Below are 19,923 nucleotides of genomic sequence, written 5' to 3'. Positions count from 1 at the left end.
TCTAACAGACAATCCCTACATGTGTTGTGTCTAACAGCTGCAAATCATGCAGCCACGGGGACTCGAACATAATATAGGAGCACATCCAAGGTACTTGGATAACAACCGAGCAATCTTGGATAAGACGTTATCCGAGCATGTTCGATCATCACTAGGATAGAGACATCTGGTTTAAGAAGAGTTCATCCATATCTTCACTGTGTCCATGTGACCCATAGTAAACTCCTACAATAGTGTTCTTTCTGATCTTCTCTCCTTGCATTCTTACCCAAACAATTTCTGCAGAGCTACCGTGCTCTGAAGCCTGGATCTCTGTAGATATACGTTTTCCTAATATGCAATGCAACACCTCCTCCCTTTTGTTAATCCTGTTTCTAATAAATAAGTTTAGCCTTCAAGGTTTGAATTCCTATCATGTATCATCCCACCAAGTTCGCTGATGCTTATGACATCATATCTCTCTTCCTGTGTTAGCTACTCTTATTCTCCTTGTTTGTTACCCATGCTTTGTTCATTTATATGGATACAGTGCCTTGCGAAAGTATTTGGCTCCCTGGAACTTTTCAGCCTATTCCCACATATCATGCTTCAAACATAAAGATACCAAATGTAAATTTTTGACGAAGAATCAACAACAAGTGGAACAAAATTGTGAAGTTGAATGAAAATTTATTAATTATTTTAAATTTTTGTGAAAATTCAAAAACTGAAAAGAGGGGCGTGCAATATTATTCGGACCCTTGAATTTAATACTTTGTTGGGCCACCTTTTGCTGCGATTACAGCTGCAAGTCACTTGGGGTATGTCTCTATCAGTTTTGTACATCGTGAGACTGAAATTCTTGCCCATTCTTCCTTAGCAAATAGCTGGAGCTCAGTGAGGTTTGATGGAGATAGTTTGTGAACAGCAGTTTTCAGCTCACCCGACCAAGGCACTAAACTTCAACTACCTGCACCTCTGACCGCACACGCACCCATCAGATAATGATGGCCTATACTAAGGATAGTCTATCAGTGTAAAAGTCCTAGACAACCATTTTAAAAATGGATTTGTAAACGTGTTTGTTTTTACAAGCACTTTGTGAAAATACCCATATTGGAAAACATGAAGACTGTATTGCAGAGTTTCACTTAGATGTAATTGTAAATATATGTGAAATATTATAGGACACTTGAAGGGGTTGCATCTTCCAATGAAAAAACTTTGCAGAGTGTTTGTAAAGACAAACAACTTTTCACTTTTAAAACTTGTCCCATTCACCTAGTTGATAAGCAGTGTGATCCTGAAATAAAAAGAGGGCACCACCATTAGGCTGGAATCTCGCTAGCATTTAAAAATTCAGTCCAATGATGATCCATGATGAGTGTCTTGCAAGTTGCATGCGATTTTCACGTGAGTACAATGCGATTTTTCTCACTTAGCATCCAAATGACATTCAAATTACATGCAAATGCAATCTGTACACAATGCGATTTTAACATTAGCTTTTACATAAAGTTTTTCTCTGTTATTTAAAGATAGTTTTCAAAGGAAATATTCTTCAATGCATATATACACTGCTCAAAAAAATAAAGGGAATACTTGTATAACACAATATATAACTCCAAGTCAATCACAGTTCTGTGAAATCAACCTGTCCAGTTATGAAGCAACTTTGACTGTGAATCAATTTCTCCTGCTGTTGTGCAAATGGAACAGACAACATGGAGCAATGATAGGCAATCAGCAAGACAACCCCTATAAAGGAGTGGTTCTGCAGAGGGTGACCACAGACCATTTCTCTGTTCTCATCCTTTTTGGATGTAGTTTTGGTCACATGCATTTTGTTATTGTACTGTACAGTAGCATGAGGAGGGGTCTACAACCTACAGAAGTTGCTAAGGTAGTGCAGCTCATCTAGGATGGCCCATCAATGTGAGCTGTGGCAAGAAAGGTAGCTGTCTGTCAGCACAGTGTCCAGAGCATGGAGCAGATACCAGGAGACAGGCCAATACACCAGAAGATGTGGAGGGGGCATAGGAGGGCAACAACCAAGCAGCAGGACCACTAGCTCCTCCTTTGTGCAAAGAGGAAAAGGAGGAGCAGGCCAGAGCCATGCAAAATGACCTCCATCATGCCAATAACATCCATGTGTCTGCTCAAACTGTCAGAAACAGACTCCTTGAGGGTGGTATGAGGGCCCGTGGGGTCTTATGCTTACAGCATATAATGTAGTAAAAAAATAGCTCACCCTCGATCCGAGAGTCCGTGAACAGCAATGTTGCAGGCACTCAATGGCACAATTTAAAAACCAATAAGTATCCCAGCGATATTCATGTGTAATTCATATTAGAAGACCGGGGAAACATGGGGAGAGACATGTGATCACAAGACACGTTTCAAACACAGCCTGTTCTTAATCTTGGTGGGCTTACAGCTCAACACCATGCAGGGTGATTGGCATTTATCCGATTTCATCAAAAGTGTGAACGAGCCATATAAGTCGTCGTTATTCTCTCTGTAGCACCTCAGGGGCAGGGCCAAATCTCTTCTCCCACATAGATTGATTAAACAATTTTTTTCTCTGGTCTCTTCAATAATCGAACCCATAACCTCCTTGATCATAGGCAGTAGCTCTAGCTATGAGCCACAGCCCACAATTATAAACATAGGAGAATTTGATCATCTTGAGCTGTATTGTAGGAGATGCCCCCAGAAACAGATGATACAGATAAACAGATACATTGTACATAGCAGCAAATCTCTATGTCGCTGTATTCTAGAGATGAAGAAAGTCAGATTTTTTGTTCCTATAAAACTGCTAAAAAAAAATCCAAAAATGTAATTTTCCTTTTTTTCATGAGTCTTTCTGGGACTTGAATTCACAACCTCTATAATTGCGCAAAACAGCTAAAGCCATAAGCCACAGGTCCCGTTGATGTCACTAGGAACATTTTGTGTACTGGTACACAGAGACACATCTGTATATTGCAGTGTATTTCTATGTCCCTGTGTCCTAAAGGGAGACTAAAAGAGATTTTTTTCCTTCCTTAAAATGTAAAAATAAAAAAACAATTACAATAATGTAATTTTTAATGTGCTTTTTAAAACAATAATAAACATCACAAATCAGAAAAAATATATATATTTGTTGTCCCTGTAGTCGTAACGACCGCACAACATAGCAAAATCAAATTATTTATGGTGATTGGTAAATGGTGTAAAAAATGGTGCAATTGTTTTTCTGTCTATTAAGCCCATAAAAATGTCATAAAAGTCTAACGCTAAGGCCAAGTTCACACGTAGCTTAAAGGGAATCTGTCACCCAAAATTTCACCTATAAGCTAAGGCCACTGCCATTAGGGGCTTATCTACAGCATTCTGTATTGCTGTAGATAAGCCCCCGATGTAACCTGAAAGATAGGAAAAAAACTTAGATTACACTCACCCAGGGGCGGTCCCATCCGATGGGCGTCGCGGTCTGGGTCCGGCGCCTCCCATCTTCATAGGATGACATCCTCTTCTTTGCTTCCTGTCGCGGCTCCTACGCAGGCGTACTTTATCTGCCCTGTTGAGGGCAGAGCAAAGTACTGCAGGGCACAGGCGCTGGGAAAGGTCAGAAAATGCTGTAGATAAGCCCCTGATGGCAGTGGCCTTAGCTGATAGGCGAAATTTGGTGTGACAGATTCCCTTTAAGTGCTGTGGTTTTTTAACTGCTTTTTTCTGCTCTGTTAAACCCAGCTTAAATGCTTCATTTTTTAACTGTTTTTTTTCTGCAGGTTTTCTGCAGTTGTCCACACCACACAACGCAATTACAATCTTCTCCGATTATTGTGTTTGCTAAATTTCTTTTATACATTTTCACCCATATTTGATGCTTTTTTTTGGGTTAAGATGTGAATCTGCATTTTTAATAAGTCAGAAAAGCTTTGATTCTGTGTTTAACAATGCAATGGCGGTTTATTTTTTACATGTGTTTTTTTCAGACTTCACAAAGAAGCATATAGAGAAAAAAATGCATCAAAACTGCACAGTTTCGCAGAGTTTTTAGTTGCACTTTTTTATGGTCACCATTGAGTTGTATAATAATTCTACACATTAATAATTACCTAATAATTCTGCACACATAGATATGCTCCTAAAAAAGACAAAAACTTACTCAACCGTCCTTTGTATACAGGTTACTGTCTGATGTCCATGATGATAATTGCACCAATTATTGTAAGGTACATAGTCCAAATTATAGGACGCCAGAATACGCATGGGTAAAAAGTGCATATCAGTTATGGTTTGAGTGTCATAACCAATACCCCGTCATACACCGACTGTGGGCTGTTGGTACTGGTACACTGAGTTCATTTATAAGTACCCTATTGAACGCCATATTGTGTTACTTTGAACATTAATGATGAATGTAAGCATAAGGATACAAAATTGTCAAAGTGCAATAATAGAAATCGAAGAGAAATCCAGGCGTCTGGTGTATTTCTTCAGAACTTCTAGTAGTCAAACAGCACAATATCTTTATTCCATTTTGCCTACTAGGAATATGGAAATTTAGCTGGAATATGTTGCCCTTACATAGAGGAGCATGTTAAGCTGACATATTGGCTTTAAAGGAAAAACCAGGTCAAAATGGAAAATAATTTCACTTTAAAGGGACACTGTCACCTGAATTTGGAGGGAACAATCTTCAGCCATGGAGGCGGGGTTTTGGGTGTTTGATTCACCCTTTCCTTACCCGCTGGCTGCAATATTGGATTGAAGTTCATTCTCTGTCCTCCATAGTACACACCTGCGCAAGGCATGATTGCCTTGTGCAGGCATGTACTACGGAGGACAGAGAATGAACTTCAATCCAATATTGCAGCCAGCGGGTAAGGAAAGGGTGAATCAAACACCCAAAACCCCGCCTCCATGGCTGAAGATTGTTCCCTCCAAATTCAGGTGACAGTGTCCCTTTAATGGAGCGCTACTAATTGACCGTGAAAAAGTTCTCTCTGCTCCGTCAAACTTGGTTAATCCATACAAAAGCTGGAACGCCCTTAATTTTTCATGCTAATTTCCGCAGTAATAACAGATTGGTGGGGGAATGAAACCAGACCCATGACAACCAGCTCTTTGGTCATGCCAGCTTCTTTTTTTTATAAAGGGTTGCCTTTGCAGTAAAGGGATAAAAAAGACAATCCAGGATCACTCACCCTTCCACACACACTTTATGTCTCACGCTGTTAATTAATAACCTGGACCTATATACACAAATATTTAGGAATGCATTGAAGAAGAAGCATCAATTTATAAACAATGTTTGAAGTGTTTTAAAAAAAAGAAGAAAAACACGGGTTTTTCGGAGCAGAATGGTTTGTGTCCTGGATTGCACTCCGTTTTCTTCTAGCTTGATCTTGTCTTGGTCCTAAAATGCTTCAAGACTTAGTTCTAGTCATTTAGCTCAAGCTCAGATATTGCGGTAACAGCTGATCATTATATGATAATGAGAACTGGAAGCCACTTAATGGTCCATGTGTTATTTTTATGTGTCCATGCTAAATTTCCTAGGTTTTTGAAAATGGTGTCTGTGATGAATAGTCCGTCTACGTTGCCACTGGCGAATAGAGTTCTGGGCCTCCACACTAAGCTGTCGTGATACTGTGTTAAAGCTGCTGATATGATAGAGGGCTCCAAACAGAGTAGTAAGATAGTAACCTCCTGAGAAAAAAAGAAAAAAATTGCTGTTAAAAAAAAACATTATTCGCACATTAGTCCTTATTAACCCTACATGTAAAATCCGCACGTCACAAGATCACATATTAGCAGACAAATGCATAATAGTCTGTATTGAACCCTTTAAATATGATTATAGCACTACATTCTGGAGTTTTGAGTCTATATCACCAGAAATATGAAAAAGGTGGGGACGGTCTCTAGCTTATTAACTGAATTTGTAACATGCTGCATTATTTGCAGCTTGTAATACATACTAAGAATATACAAACCCTGTACAGAGGCCCACAGAGGATGCATCAGAGTGCTACCATCCAGACCCCATCAGGTGCAAAGTCTATGGAGACATTCTTACATAGGAGCAAGGCATTTATTAGTGAATACCTCATCATACATACAGTGTGGGTAATAAGTATTTGATACACTGCCAATTTTGTAAGTTTTCACACCTACAAAGAATGGAAGGGGTCTGTAATTTTTATCATAGGTACACTACAACTGTGAGAGACAGAATCTAAAAATAAACACCAGAAAATCACACAGTATGATTTTTCAATAATTCAATTGCATTTAATTGCATGAAATAAGTATTTGATCACCTACCAACCAGCAGAATTCTAGCTCTCATAGACCTGTTTGTTTTTCTTTAAGAAGCCCTCTTACTCTGCACTCATTACCTGTATTAATTGCACCTGTTTGAACTCATTACCTGTATAAAAAACACCTGTTCACGCAATCAATCACACGCTAACCTCTCCACCATGGCTAAGACCAAAGAGCTGTCTAACGACACCAGGGACAAAATTGTAGACCTGCACAAGGCTGGGATGTGCATAGGCAAGCGATATGGTGAGAAGGCAACAACTGTTGAAGCAATTATTAGAAAATGGAAGAAACACAAGCTGACTGTCAATCTTCCTCGGTCTGAGGCTCCATGTGGGATCTCGTCTTCTGGGGTAAGGATGGTATGAGGAAAGGTCAGCTTAGAACTACATGGGAAGACCTGGTCAATGACCTGAAAGGAGCTGGCAATGCGGTCTCAAACATTACAGTTAGTAACACACTACACCTTCATGGATTAAAATGCCGCAGGGCACACAGTGTCCCCCTGCTCACATCAGCATATGTCAAAGTAAATTTGAAGTTCACCAATGACCATATGGATAATCCAGAGGAGGCAGGAGAGAAGGGCATGTGGTCAGATGAGACCAAAATAGAACTTTTCGGTATCAACTCCACTCGCTGTGTTTGGATGAAGAAGAATGATAAGTACAACCCCAAGAACACTGTCCCAGCTGTGAAGCATGGTGGGGAAAACATCATACTTTTGGGAAGCTTTTCTGTAAAGGGGACAGGACAATTACATTGTATTAAGGGGAGGATGGATGGGGTCATGTATCTTAAGATTTTGGTCAACAACCTCCTTCCCCCAGTATGTGCATTGAAGATTGGTCGTGGCTGGGTCTTCCAGTATGACAATGGCCCAAAACCCACAGCCAGGGCAACTAAGGATTAGCTCCCTAAGAAGCATTTCAAGGTCCTGGAGTGGCCTAGCCAGTCTCCAGACTTGAATCCAATAGAAAATCTTTGGAGGGATTGGAAACTCACTGAAAGAGTGAAAACCTGAAAGATCTGGAGTAGATCTGTATGGATGAATGTGCCAAAATCCCTGCTGCTGTGTGTGCAAACTTGGCCAAGAACTACAGGAAACATCTGACCTCTGTAACTGCAAACAAAGATTTATGTACCAAATATTAAGTTCTGTTTTTCTATTGTATCAAATGCTTATTTCATGCAATAAAATAAAAAATAATCATGTAAAAATCATAGAATGTGGTTTTCTGGATTTTTTTTCAGATTCTGTCTTTCACAGTTGAAGGGTACCCACAATAAAAGTTACAGACCTCGCCATTCTTTGTAGGTGGAAAAACTTGCAAAATTGTCAGTGTATCAAATACTTATTTCCCCTACTGTACAAGACCAATGATCAGTATCACATATCTACTATATAAAGCTGAATGTGTGTGTGTATATGTGTGTATGTCCGGGATTGGCATCTGCACCGTCGCAGCTACAGCCACAAAATTTTGCACAGTCACACGTCTGGACCCCGAGAGCGTCATAGGCTATGTTGTGAGGTGAAATTTTAACCCCGCGCTTTCCAATTCACCAAACAATTTTGCCCCTATCTACATAATGGGAAAAAATGAAAGGAAAAGTGTAGGAGGCAAATTGACAGCTGCCAGATGTGAACAAGGGGGACTTAAAGGGAAGGTACCGCATTTGTAGATCATTAATTAATCAATGTAATGTAGCATAACATGCTGTTATAACCCAGATTTGAATGCATGTAAAACATATTTTGTGTGTTATATGAGTAGAAAGAAGGCACTGGGGGCTGACATCTTGGTTTTGCAGCAGTAGCACGTCACTATCAGTGTCAGATTACGGCACCCCATGGACATAGGAGATAATAGACCGGCTCGGACCCTATCTGTAACATTGCAGCAGCATTAGCAGTGAGCTGGGCACGCCTCTGTGGGCTGCACAACTCACTGCTGTAGGTGTGACTAGCTGCCATTTTATTAGAGCCCTGTGCTATCTGCCGAGCTCCACTTACTCTCTATCACAGGAGAGAAGCCCTCACTTCTCCTCTGTACTCCAGGCACTGCAGGTTCTGGGCAGACATCCTCTGCTCTCACACTCTGCCATGTGTGCTTCCCCCTGCTCTGTCTCCGCCTCCCCACAATCCCAGTGATCTCCGGTAAACTGCACTCTCCCCCTGTGTCGCTCTCCCTCTCTGTGCGGTGTGGGGGGGTCTCTGTGTGGCGTGGGGGGGGTCTCTGTGCGGCGTTGGGGGGTCTCTGTGCGGCGTGGGGGGGTCTCTGTGGCGTGGGGGGTCTCTGTGCGGCGTGGGGGGTCTCTGTGCGGCGTGGGGGGGGTCTCTGCGGCGTTGGGGGGTCTCTGTGCGGCGTGGGGGGTCTCTGTGCGGCGTTGGGGGGTCTCTGTGCGGCGTTGGGGGGTCTCTGTGCGGCGTGGGGGGTCTCTGTGCAGCATGGGGGGTCTCTGTGCAGCGTGGGGGGTCTCTGTGCGGCGTGGGGGCGTCTCTGTGCGGCGTGGGGGGGTCTGTGCGGCGTGGGGGGGTCTCTGTGCGGCGTGGGGGGTCTCTGTGCGGCGTGGGGGGTCTCTGTGCGGCGTGGGGGGGTCTCTGCGGCGTTGGGGGGTCTCTGTGCGGCGTGGGGGGGGTCTCTGTGCGGCGTTGGGGGGTCTCTGTGCGGCGTGGGGGGTCTCTGTGCGGCGTGGGGGGGGTCTCTGTGCGGCGTTGGGGGGTCTCTGTGCGGCGTGGGGGGTCTCTGTGCAGCATGGGGGGGTCTCTGTGCGGCGTGGGGGGTCTCTGTGCGGCGTGGGGGCGTCTGTGCGGCGTGGGGGGGTCTCTGTGCGGCGTGGGGGGTCTCTGTGCGGCGTGGGGGGGTCTCTGTGCGCCGTGGGGGGGTCTCTGTGCGGCATGGGGGGTCTCTGTGCGGCGTGTGGGGGGGTCTCTGTGCAGCATGGGGGGGTCTCTGTGCGGCGTGGGGGGGGTCTCTGTGCGGCGTGGGGGGGGTCTCTGTGCGGCGTGGGGGGGTCTCTGTGCGGCGTGGGGGGGTCTCTGCGGCATGGGGGGGGTCTCTGTGCGGCCTGGGGGGGTCTCTGTGCGGCCTGGGGGGGTCTCTGTGCGGCGTGGGGGGTCTCTATGCGTGTATGCAAGCATCGTCTGATGGGACTACAAGTCCCATCGGACGATGCCTGCTACAATGACAGTGATTGACACATTAGCCAATTATGGGACAGTAATAGTCCCATCATCCGGCTAATGTGTTGAATGAAAAAAAAAAAAATACTCCATACATGCTACATACAATACATTACATACTTATAGACATACAGTACATTAAACATAGATTTCATACTCACTATTACTTGTCATTTTGTTCCCCGAAGCCAATATCATCTGTAAAAAAATATGAAAAAAACCAAACAACCAATATACTCCCTGTCCGCAGAAATCCACGAGTGTCCCACGACGATCTCCCGTGGAGAACAGCAGCATCAGATAATGCGACTGCTCTCTAGGGGCTCCAGGAACACAAAGACGGCAGGAAGGTATCCTTCCACCACTGTATTCCTCCGCCGCTGTAAAAAAAAAAGTCCCTAGTCTCACTTTATGCCATTGCTGTATGAGAAATTTTCCCAGGCAGCAATTGCCATAAAGTCAGACCTTGTCCTAAGGTAACCTCTCAGTGATGCACTGTAGGAGCCATTGTCTCCTGTCAGTGTGTCACTGAGGGTCCTATAGAGCAGTGACATCACCCGACTACGGCGGACAGGTAGTATACGGTTTATTATTTTACGTTTTTTGCAGGCGCTGAAGTATGGTAAGTATGGTGAAATGAAGAATATTAAAATACTTTTTTCCTAATGTGTGCGTGTTTTTTTTAACCCTTTCTTACTATTGGATTAATAACGGATAGGCGTCTTATTGACGCCTCTCCGTTATTAACCCGGCTTAATGTCACCTTACAATAGCAAGGTGACATTAACCCTTCATTACCCCATATCCCACCGCTACACGGGAGTGGGAAGAGAGGGGCTAAGTGCCGGAATTGGCGCATCTTTAAAATTCGCCATTTCTGGGGCGGCTGTGGTCTGGTATTTGTAGCCCGGGGGGGGGGGGGGGGGCAATATCCATGGCCCCTCTCTAGGCTATGAATATCAGCCTGCAGTTGTCTGCGTAGCCTTTCTGGCTATAAAATATAGGGGGACCCCACGCAATTTTTTTTTGGGGGGGGTCCCCCTATTTTAATAGCCAGTAAAGGCTATACAGACAGCTGCGGGCTGATATTCATTACAGGCTACAGATATTGGCCCCCGGCCGTCGGCTTTCCCCCTCTGGCGCAGAAAATTGCACGGGCGCCCACGCGTTTTTTTTTTTAATTCAACCCTCGTAAAGGCCTCTTTCACACTTGCATCAGTACGAGTCCGTCGCTATGCGTCGGGCCGACGTACCGACGCACGTTGTGAAATTTGTGCCCGACGTGGGCAGCGGATGCAGTTTTTCAACACATCCACTGCCCATTCTGAAGTCTGGAAGGAGGGGGTGGAGTTTTGGCAGCGCATGCGAGGTAGAAAATGGCGGACACGCTGGACAAAAAAAGTTCACTTGAACGTTTTTTCGTGCCGACGGTCCGCCAAAACACGACGGATCCGTTGCACGACGGACGCGACCACGCGACGTGTGGCCATCCGTCATGATCCGTCGCTAATACTAGTTTATGGGGAAAAAAACGCATCCTGCAGGCACATTTGCAGAATCCGTTTTTTTCCGCCAGATCCGTTTTTTCCGCCGGATCGTTTTTTTCCCGCCGGATCCATTTTTTCCTGCTGGATCCGTTAATTCCCGCCGGATCCGTTTTTTTCCACAATTTCCTTTTTTTTCTGTCAGATCAGTTTTTTTTCCATCGGATCCTTTTTTTTCCCGCCTGATCTGTTTTTTCCCGCCGGATCCATTTTTTCCTGCTGGATCCGTTAATTCCCGCCGGATCCACTTTTTTCCTGCCGGATCCGTTTTTTCCCGCCTGATCTGTTTTTTTCCACAATTTCCTATTTTTTTCTGTCAGATCAGTTTTTTTCCATCGGATCCTTTTTTTCCCGCCTGATCCGTTTTTTCCCGCCGGATCAGTTTTTTCCCGCCTGATCCGTTTTTTTCCACAATTTCCTATTTTTTCTGCCAGATCAGTTTTTTTCCATCGGATCCTTTTTTTTTTTCCCCGCCTGATCCGTTTTTTCCCGCCGGATCAGTTTTTTTCCACAATTTCCTATTTTTTTCTGTCAGATCAGTTTTTTTCCATCGGATCCTTTTTTTTCCCGCCTGATCCGTTTTTTCCCGCCGGATCAGTTTTTTTCCACAATTTCCTTTTTTTTCTGCCAGATCAGGTTTTTTTTCCATCGGATCCTTTTTTTCCCGCCTGATCTGTTTTTTTCCACAATTTCCTTTTTTTTTCCTGCCAGATCAGTTTTTTTTTCCATCGGATCCTTTTTTTCCTGCCTGATCCGTTTTTTCCCGCCGGATCCGTTTTTTCCCGCCGGATCCATTTTTTTCCACAATTTCCTTTTTTTTCTGCCAGATCAGGTTTTTTTTCCATCGGATCCTTTTTTTCCCGCCTGATCCGTTTTTTTCCACAATTTCCTATTTTTTCTGTCAGATCAGTTTTTTTTCCATCGGATCCTTTTTTTTCCCGCCTGATCAGTTTTTTCCCGCCGGATCCACTTTTTTCCTGCCGGATCCGTTTTTTCCCGCCTGATCCGTTTTTTTCCACAATTTCCTATTTTTTCTGTCAGATCAGTTTTTTTTTCATTGGATCCTTTTTTTCCCGCCTGATCCGTTTTTTCTCACCGGATCCATTTTTTCCCGCCGGATCCATTTTTTTTCCACAAGTTCTTTTTTTTATCTGCCAGTTCCGTTTTTTCCCGCCGGATCCGTTTTTTCCCGCCGGATCCATTTATTTCCACAAGTTCTTTTTTTTATCTGCCAGTTCCGTTTTTTCCCGCCGGATCCGTTTTTTTCCACAATTTCCTTTTTTTTCTGCCAGATCAGTTTTTTTTCCATCGGATCCTTTTTTTCCCGCCTGATCCGTTTTTTTCCGCCGGATCCGTTTTTTTTCCACAAGTTCCTTTTATTTATCTGCCAGTTCCGTTTTTTCCCGCCTGATCCGTTTTTTTCCGCCTTATCCATTTTTTTTCCACAATTTCCTTTTTTTTTCTGCCAGATCAGTTTTTTTTCCATCGGATCCTTTTTTTCCCGCCTGATGTTTTTTTCCGCCGGATCCGATTTTTTTCCACAAGTTCCTTTTTTTTCAGCCAGATCAGTTTTTTCCGCCAGATCCGTTTTTTCCCGCCAGATCCGTTTTTTTCCACAAGTTCCTTTTTTTTCTGCCAGATCAGTTTTTTTTTCGCCGGATCCGTTATTTTCTCATTGAGTTGTATTAGCGCCGGATGGCAACACGTTTCATCCGTTTTTTGCAGGATCCGTCAAAACAGCTGTTTCCGCCGGACGGAAAACACATACAGAGGAACGGTTGAATCGCGATTTCACCCGCCGCTATTGCAGGCACATGTCAGTCATGTTGGTTTTTTTTTGACAGATCGGGCGATTCTGAACGCGGCGATACTAAATATGTGTAGGTTTGATTTTTTTATTGTTTTATTTTTGATGGGGCAAAAGGGGGGTGATTTAAACTTTAATTTTTTTTTTCCATATTTTTAAAAACCTTTTTTTTTTACATTTGCCATGCTTCAATAGCCTCCATGGGAAACTAGAAGCTGGCACAACTCGATCGGCTCAGCTACATAGCAGCGATCATCAGATTGCTGCTCCGTAGCTGAATTACAGGCTTGCTATGAGTGCCGACCACAGGGGGGCGCTCACAGCAGGCTGGCATCAGTAACTATAGAGGTCTCAAGGACCTCTATGGTTACCATCCTGACGCATCGCCAACCCCTGATCATGTGACGGGGGTGGACGATGCGCTCATTTCTGGCCGCGCGGCTGGAAGCGGTAGTTAAATGCCGCTGTCAGCATTTGACAGCGGCATTTAACAGGTTAATAGCGGCGGGTGAATTGCGATTTCACCTGCCGCTATTGCGCGCACATGTCAGCTGTACAAAACAGCCGACATGTCGTGACTTTGATGTGGGCTCAGCGCCGGAGCCCACATCAAAGGAGACACGACATGCGCAGAACATGTTGCGTTTTTTACTGCGATGCGTTTTTCCCCAGAAAAAATTGCGGAATGCATTATAAATGATGGGATGAATATGTATGCATTTTTAAATTGTTTTTATCACATTTTTATAGCGAACAACTCCGCTGCAGTAACTGCTGGTGATAGCAGGTCACAGGGCAGTCACACACAAAATGGCTCTGCCCTGTGATGCTGCTCTTCATTCTTACTGTTGGGGCAGTAACTGCTGACATCACCATTTCCCTCCCCTTTTGGGTGGTCTAATATCCCTGGGGCAGAGCTGCTAAATCTTACTATAGCTGCTTGAGGTCTAAAACGGAAAATGCTCCCCCTAGTGGTAAATATGTATATTTGTAGAAAAATATATAATATTTTTCATATAGAAATGTTTGCAAACAGTGCAAACATTGCATTAATACATTTTAATTACTATTTTAAGCTTAATTTCACAAAAAAAAAACAAAATACAAGAAAACTGGTGGCACTTTCCCTTTAAAGAATGAGAGCGATGGCGCCAAAGAGTATATACCGTACAGTTGCTAAGGTGGGGCCTCGACATGGGATACTCACCACACACGGGGATATGAACACACACACAAAATGCGCCACACACTACCACGTGCTTGAACACATATTACCCTCAGCACACATTTCACCACAAATACACCAACCTCGCCACATAAAAGTCGAAACACAAAAGTCGCCGCTCAAAACTCGCCACGCGCAGAACTCGCCACATGCAAAAACTAGGCTCTTGCAAAACTCGCCACAAGTGCAAAACTCACCTCATGGAAAACTCGCCACACGCAAAACTTGCACACACGGAAATAACGCCACATGCACAAAAGTTGCAACACATGCAAAAGTTGCCTCACACAAAACTTGCACATACTCAAAAGGCACCACAAATAAAACTCGCCACGCGCAAAACTCGCCATGCGCAAAACTTGCTGCACACAACTTGCTACACTAACCTGTCACATGCAACTCGACACACAAAAAGTTGCTACACGCATGTTGCCTTACAAAACTCATCTCACAAAAGTCGCTACATGCATGTCGCCACACGCAACTCAACACACACAACTTGACAAACAAAACTCGCCCTAAAACACACACAAGTCTGGTATTATCCTTCAAAAATAAAAATCTGAGTAATAAGCAGACAAACTACAACAAATATACCATATAGGAAATATGGCAGCTGTCAGTCACATGACCTGTCTATTATGTGTATGTGTGAGCTAATATATACTGCCAGGGGGGAGGGCTTCCTCTTGGCTGGGGATTTATCAGGCTGCCAATTTAGCTTACAAATATTGAGGTAAAAATACTGAGCAAATAACGTGTGAACGAGGTCTCATACAGGAGGAGATGACAGACAGATATATACTTGTTATGATCTGGTGGTTTAGGAGCAACATGGGACGAGCTCTGAAGGAGGTGGTACCTGTACTGACCGTAGTCCCTAAGCTCAACACAACACTAGAAGTAGCCGTGGGATGCTCCTGTCACTCCCTAGGCACCTCGTCACAGCCTGAGAACTAACTACCCCTAAATATAGAAACAGGAAAACTATCTTGCCTCAGAGAAAATCCCCAAAGGATAGATAGCCCCCTCACAAGTAATGACTGTGAGTGGAGAGGGAAAAGACATACACAGAATGAAACCAGGATGTAGCACAGGAGGCCAGTCTAGCTAGATAGATAGGACAGGATAGAATACTGTGCGGTCAGTATAAAAACTACAAAAATCCACACAGAGTTTACAAAAATCTCCACACCTGACTAAAGGTGTGGAGGGTAAATCTGCTTCCCAGAGCTTCCAGCTTAACCGAATTAATCCATACTGACAAGCTGGACAAAACATAGAATGCACAGAACGAATAAGTCCACAACATGTGGACAGAAAAGAGCAAAGCAAGGACTTATCTTTGCTGAACTGGTCAGGATATCAGGGAAATCCAAGAGAGATGTGAATCCAACCAGGAACCATTGACAAGTGGCACTGGCTGAAGGGAAGAGCCAGGCATAAATAGCCGAGCAGAAAGACAATCAGTGGAAGCAGCTGCAGACTGCTAAATCCAAGGAGCAGCCATACCACTTAAAACCACCGGAGGGAGCCCAAGAGCAGAACTCACAAAAGTGCCACTTACAACCACCGGAGGGAGCCCAAGAGCGGAATTCACAACAGTACCCCCCCTTGAGGAGGGGTCACCGAACCCTCACCAGAGCCTCCAGGCCGATCAGGACGAGCCAAGTGAAAAGCACGAACCAAATCGGCAGCATGGACATCAGAGGCAACAACCCAAGAATTATCCACCTGGCCATAACCCTTCCACTTGACAAGATACTGAAGCCTCCGCCTCGAAAAACGAGAATCCAAAATTTTCTCAACCTCATATTCCAACTCTCCCTCAACCAACACCGGGACAGGAGGATCAACCGAGGGAACAACGGGCACCACATATCTCCGCAACAAAGATCTATGGAAAACATTATGAATGGCAAAAGAGGCTGGAAGAGCCAAACGAAAAGACACCGGATTGATAATTTCAGAAATCTTATAAGGACCAATAAACCGAGGCTTAAACTTAGGGGAAGAAACCTTCATAGGAACATGACGAGAAGACAACCAAACCAAATCCCCCACACGAAGCCGAGGACCAACACACCGACGGCGGTTAGCAAAACGTTGAGCCTTTTCCTGAGACAACGTCAAATTGTCCACCACATGAGTCCAAATCTGCTGCAGCCTGTCCACCACAGAATCCACACCAGGACAATCAGAAGGCTCAACCTGCCCCGAAGAAAAACGAGGATGAAAAGCAAAATTACAAAAGAAAGGTGAGACCAAAGTAGCCGAACTAGCCCTATTATTAAGGGCAAACTCGGCCAACGGCAAGAAAGCCACCCAATCATCCTGATCAGCAGACACAAAGCATCTCAAATAGGTTTCCAAGGTCTGATTAGTTCGCTCAGTTTGGCCATTAGTCTGAGGATGAAACGCCGAAGAAAAAGACAAATCAATGCCCATCCTAGCACAAAAGGCCCGCCAAAACCTAGAGACAAACTGAGAACCTCTGTCAGACACAATATTCTCCGGAATGCCATGCAAATGAACTACATGTTGAAAAAACAATGGAACCAAATCTGAGGAGGAAGGCAACTTAGGCAAAGGTACCAGATGGACCATTTTAGAGAACCGGTCACAAACAACCCAGATAACAGACATCTCTGGGAAACAGGAAGATCCGAAATAAAATCCATGGAAATATGTGTCCAGGGCCTCTCAGGGACCGGCAAAGGCAAAAGCAACCCACTAGCGCGGGAACAGCAAGGCTTGGCCCGGGCGCAAGTCCCACAGGACTGCACAAAAGCACGCACATCGCGCGACAAGGAAGGCCACCAAAAGGACCTAGCAACCAAATCTCTGGTACCAAAAATCCCAGGATGACCAGCCAACACTGAGCAATGAACATCAGAAATTACCTTACTTGTCCATCTATCAGGAACAAACAGCTTCCCCACTGGACAGCGGTCAGGCTTATCAGCCTGAAATTCCCGAAGCACCCGCCGCAAATCAGGGGAGATGGCAGAAAGAATCACCCCTTCCTTAAGAATGCCAACCGGCTCAAGGCCTCCAGGAGAATCAGGCAAAAAACTCCTAGAGAGGGCATCAGCCTTAACATTCTTAGATCCCGGAAGATACGAGACCACAAAATTAAAACGGGAGAAAAACAGGGACCATCGAGCCTGTCTAGGATTCAGCCGCTTGGCCGACTAGAGGTAAATCAGATTCTTATGATCAGTCAAGACCACAACGCGGTGCTTAGCTCCCTCAAGCCAATGTCGCCACTCCTCAAACGCCCACTTCATAGCCAACAACTTCCGATTGCCGACATCATAATTGCGTTCCGCAGGCGAAAACTTTCTGGAAAAAAAAGCACACGGTTTCATCAAAGAACCATCAGAATCCCTCTGAGACAAAACGGCCTTTGCCCCAATCTCAGAAGCGTCAACCTCAACCTGAAAAGGAAGAGAAACATCCGGCTGACGCAACACAGAGGCAGAAGTAAATCGGCGTTTAAGCTCCCGAAAGGCCTCAGCAGCCGCAGAGGACCAATTCGTCACATCAGTGCCTTTCTTTGTCAAATCAGTAAGGGGCTTAACCACACTGGAAAAGTTAGCAATGAAACGGCGATAGAAATTAGCAAAGCCCCAAAATTTTTGAAGCCTCTTCACAGATGTGGGTTGAATCCAGTCATGAATAGCCTGGACCTTAACAGGATCCATTTCCATAGACGAGGGAGAAAAAATAAAACCCAAAAAAGAGACCTTCTGAACTCCGAATAGGCACTTAGACCCCTTCACAAATAAAGCATTATCACGAAGAATCTGGAATACCATCCTGACCTGCTTCACATGAGACTCCCAATCATCGGAAAAAATCAAAATATCATCCAAATATACAACCATGAATTTATCAAGATAATTGCGGAAAATATCATGCATGAAAGATTGGAACACAGATGGAGCATTAGAGAGCCCGAAAGGCATCACGAGGTATTCAAAATGGCCTTCGGGCGCATTAAATGCAGTTTTCCATTCGTCACCCTGCTTGATACGAATAAGATTATATGCCCCTCGGAGGTCAATCTTAGTGAACCAACTAGCCCCCTTAATCTGAGCAAACAAATCAGAAAGCAAAGGCAAGGGGTATTGGAATTTGACCGTGATCTTATTAAGAAGACGATAATCTATACAGGGTCTCAAGGAGCCATCCTTCTTAGCAACAAAAAAGAAACCCGCTCCCAATGGTGACGAAGACGGCCGAATATGCCCCTTCTCCAAAGATTCCTTAACATAACTCCGCATGGCGGCATGCTCTGGCACAGACAGATTGAAAAGTCGGCCCTTAGGGAACTTACAACCTGGAATCAAGTTAATAGCACAATCACAGTCCCTATGTGGAGGAAGGGAACTGGACTTGGGCTCATCAAATACATCCTGGAAATCCGACAAAAACTCAGGGACCTCAGAAGAGGGGGAAGAGGAAATTGACATCAAAGGAGCGTCACTATGTACCCCTTGACAACCCCAACTAGTCACAGACATAGTTTTCCAATCCAGCACCGGATTTTGTTCCTGTAACCATGGAAAACCCAGCACAACAACATCATGCAGGTTATGCAACACCAGAAAACGACAATCTTCCTGATGTGCTAGAGCCATGTACATGGTCATCTGCGTCCAGTACTGAGGTTTATCCTTGGCCAATGGTGTAGCATCAATGCCCCTCAAAGGAATAGGGCTCTGCAAAGGCTGCAAGGAAAAACCACAGCGCCTGGCGAATTCTAAGTCCATTAAGTTCAGGGCAGCGCCTGAATCCACAAATGCCATGACAGAAAAGGACGACAATGAGCAAATCAGGGTCACAGATAAAAGAAATTTAGGCTGTACAGTACTGATGGTAACAGACCTAGCGACCCTCTTAGTACGCTTAGGGGAATCAGAAATAACATGAGCAGAATCACCACAGTAAAAACACAGCCTATTCTGACGTCTGAATTCCAGCCGTTCAGTTCTAGTCAAAATCCTATCACATTGCATAGGCTCAGGACTCTGCTCAGAGGACACTGCCATATGGTGCACAGCTTTGCGCTCGCACAGACGCCGATCAATCTGAATGGCTAGAGACATAGACTCGCTCAAACCAGCAGGCATAGGGAAGCCCACCATAACATCTTTAAGGGCTTCAGAAAGACCTTTTCTGAAAATAGCAGCCAGAGCACCCTCATTCCATTTAGTGAGCACAGACCATTTCCTAAATTTCTGGCAGTATAATTCTGCCGCTCCCTGACCTTGACACAGGGCCAACAGGGTTTTCTCTGCATGATCCACAGAATTAGGTTCGTCGTACAATAATCCGAGCGCTTGAAAAAATGCGTCAACATTCAGCAACGCCGGATCCCCTGATTCAAGGGAGAATGCCCAGTCCTGAGGGTCACCACGCAGCAAGGATATGATGATTTTAACTTGCTGAATGGGATCACCAGAAGAACGGGGTTTCAAAGCAAAAAACAATTTGCAGTTATTTTTAAAGTTCAAAAACTTGGATCTGTCCCCAAAAAACAAATCAGCAGTAGGAATTTTAGGCTCCAAAGCCGGAGTCTGGACAACATAATCTTGGATACTCTGTACTCTTGCAGCAAGTTGATCCACACGAGAAAACAAACCCTGAACATCCATGCCAGAGCATAAATCCTGAACCACCCAGAGATCAAGAGGAAAAAAAAGACAAAACAGAGCACAGAAAAAAAATGGCTCAGAATTTTTTTTTCCTTCTTTTGAGATGCATTTAATTCATTTTTGGTCACTTGTACTGTTATGATCTGGTGGTTTAGGAGCAACATGGGACGAGCTCTGAAGGAGGTGGTACCTGT

At 44.5% G+C, this 19,923-nt stretch overlaps 1 protein-coding gene across 4 annotated transcripts in view; it reads right to left on the bottom strand.

Annotated features, from left to right (window-relative positions):
* Window positions 1-658: 658 nt before the first annotated feature.
* Window positions 659-19,923, bottom strand: part of LOC138673093 (ras and Rab interactor 3-like) — a 128,186-nt gene continuing 108,921 nt past the window's right edge. For 3 of the 4 annotated variants that reach the window (XM_069761694.1, XM_069761692.1, XM_069761695.1), the window contains exon 6: window positions 4,869-5,685. In XM_069761694.1, coding sequence (XP_069617795.1) covers window positions 5,510-5,685 — 176 coding nt within the window. In that variant the 3' untranslated portion in view covers window positions 4,869-5,509. Of the gene's footprint in view, window positions 5,686-19,923 lie in introns of all 4 variants that reach the window. The other variant, XM_069761693.1, reaches the window with a different exon arrangement.

Source organism: Ranitomeya imitator, chromosome 3 (assembly GCF_032444005.1).
Source record: "Ranitomeya imitator isolate aRanImi1 chromosome 3, aRanImi1.pri, whole genome shotgun sequence".
NCBI lineage: Eukaryota > Metazoa > Chordata > Amphibia > Anura > Dendrobatidae > Ranitomeya > Ranitomeya imitator.
The sequence above is the reverse complement of the archived record's forward strand: the minus strand, read 5'-3'. Positions and strand labels throughout refer to the sequence as shown.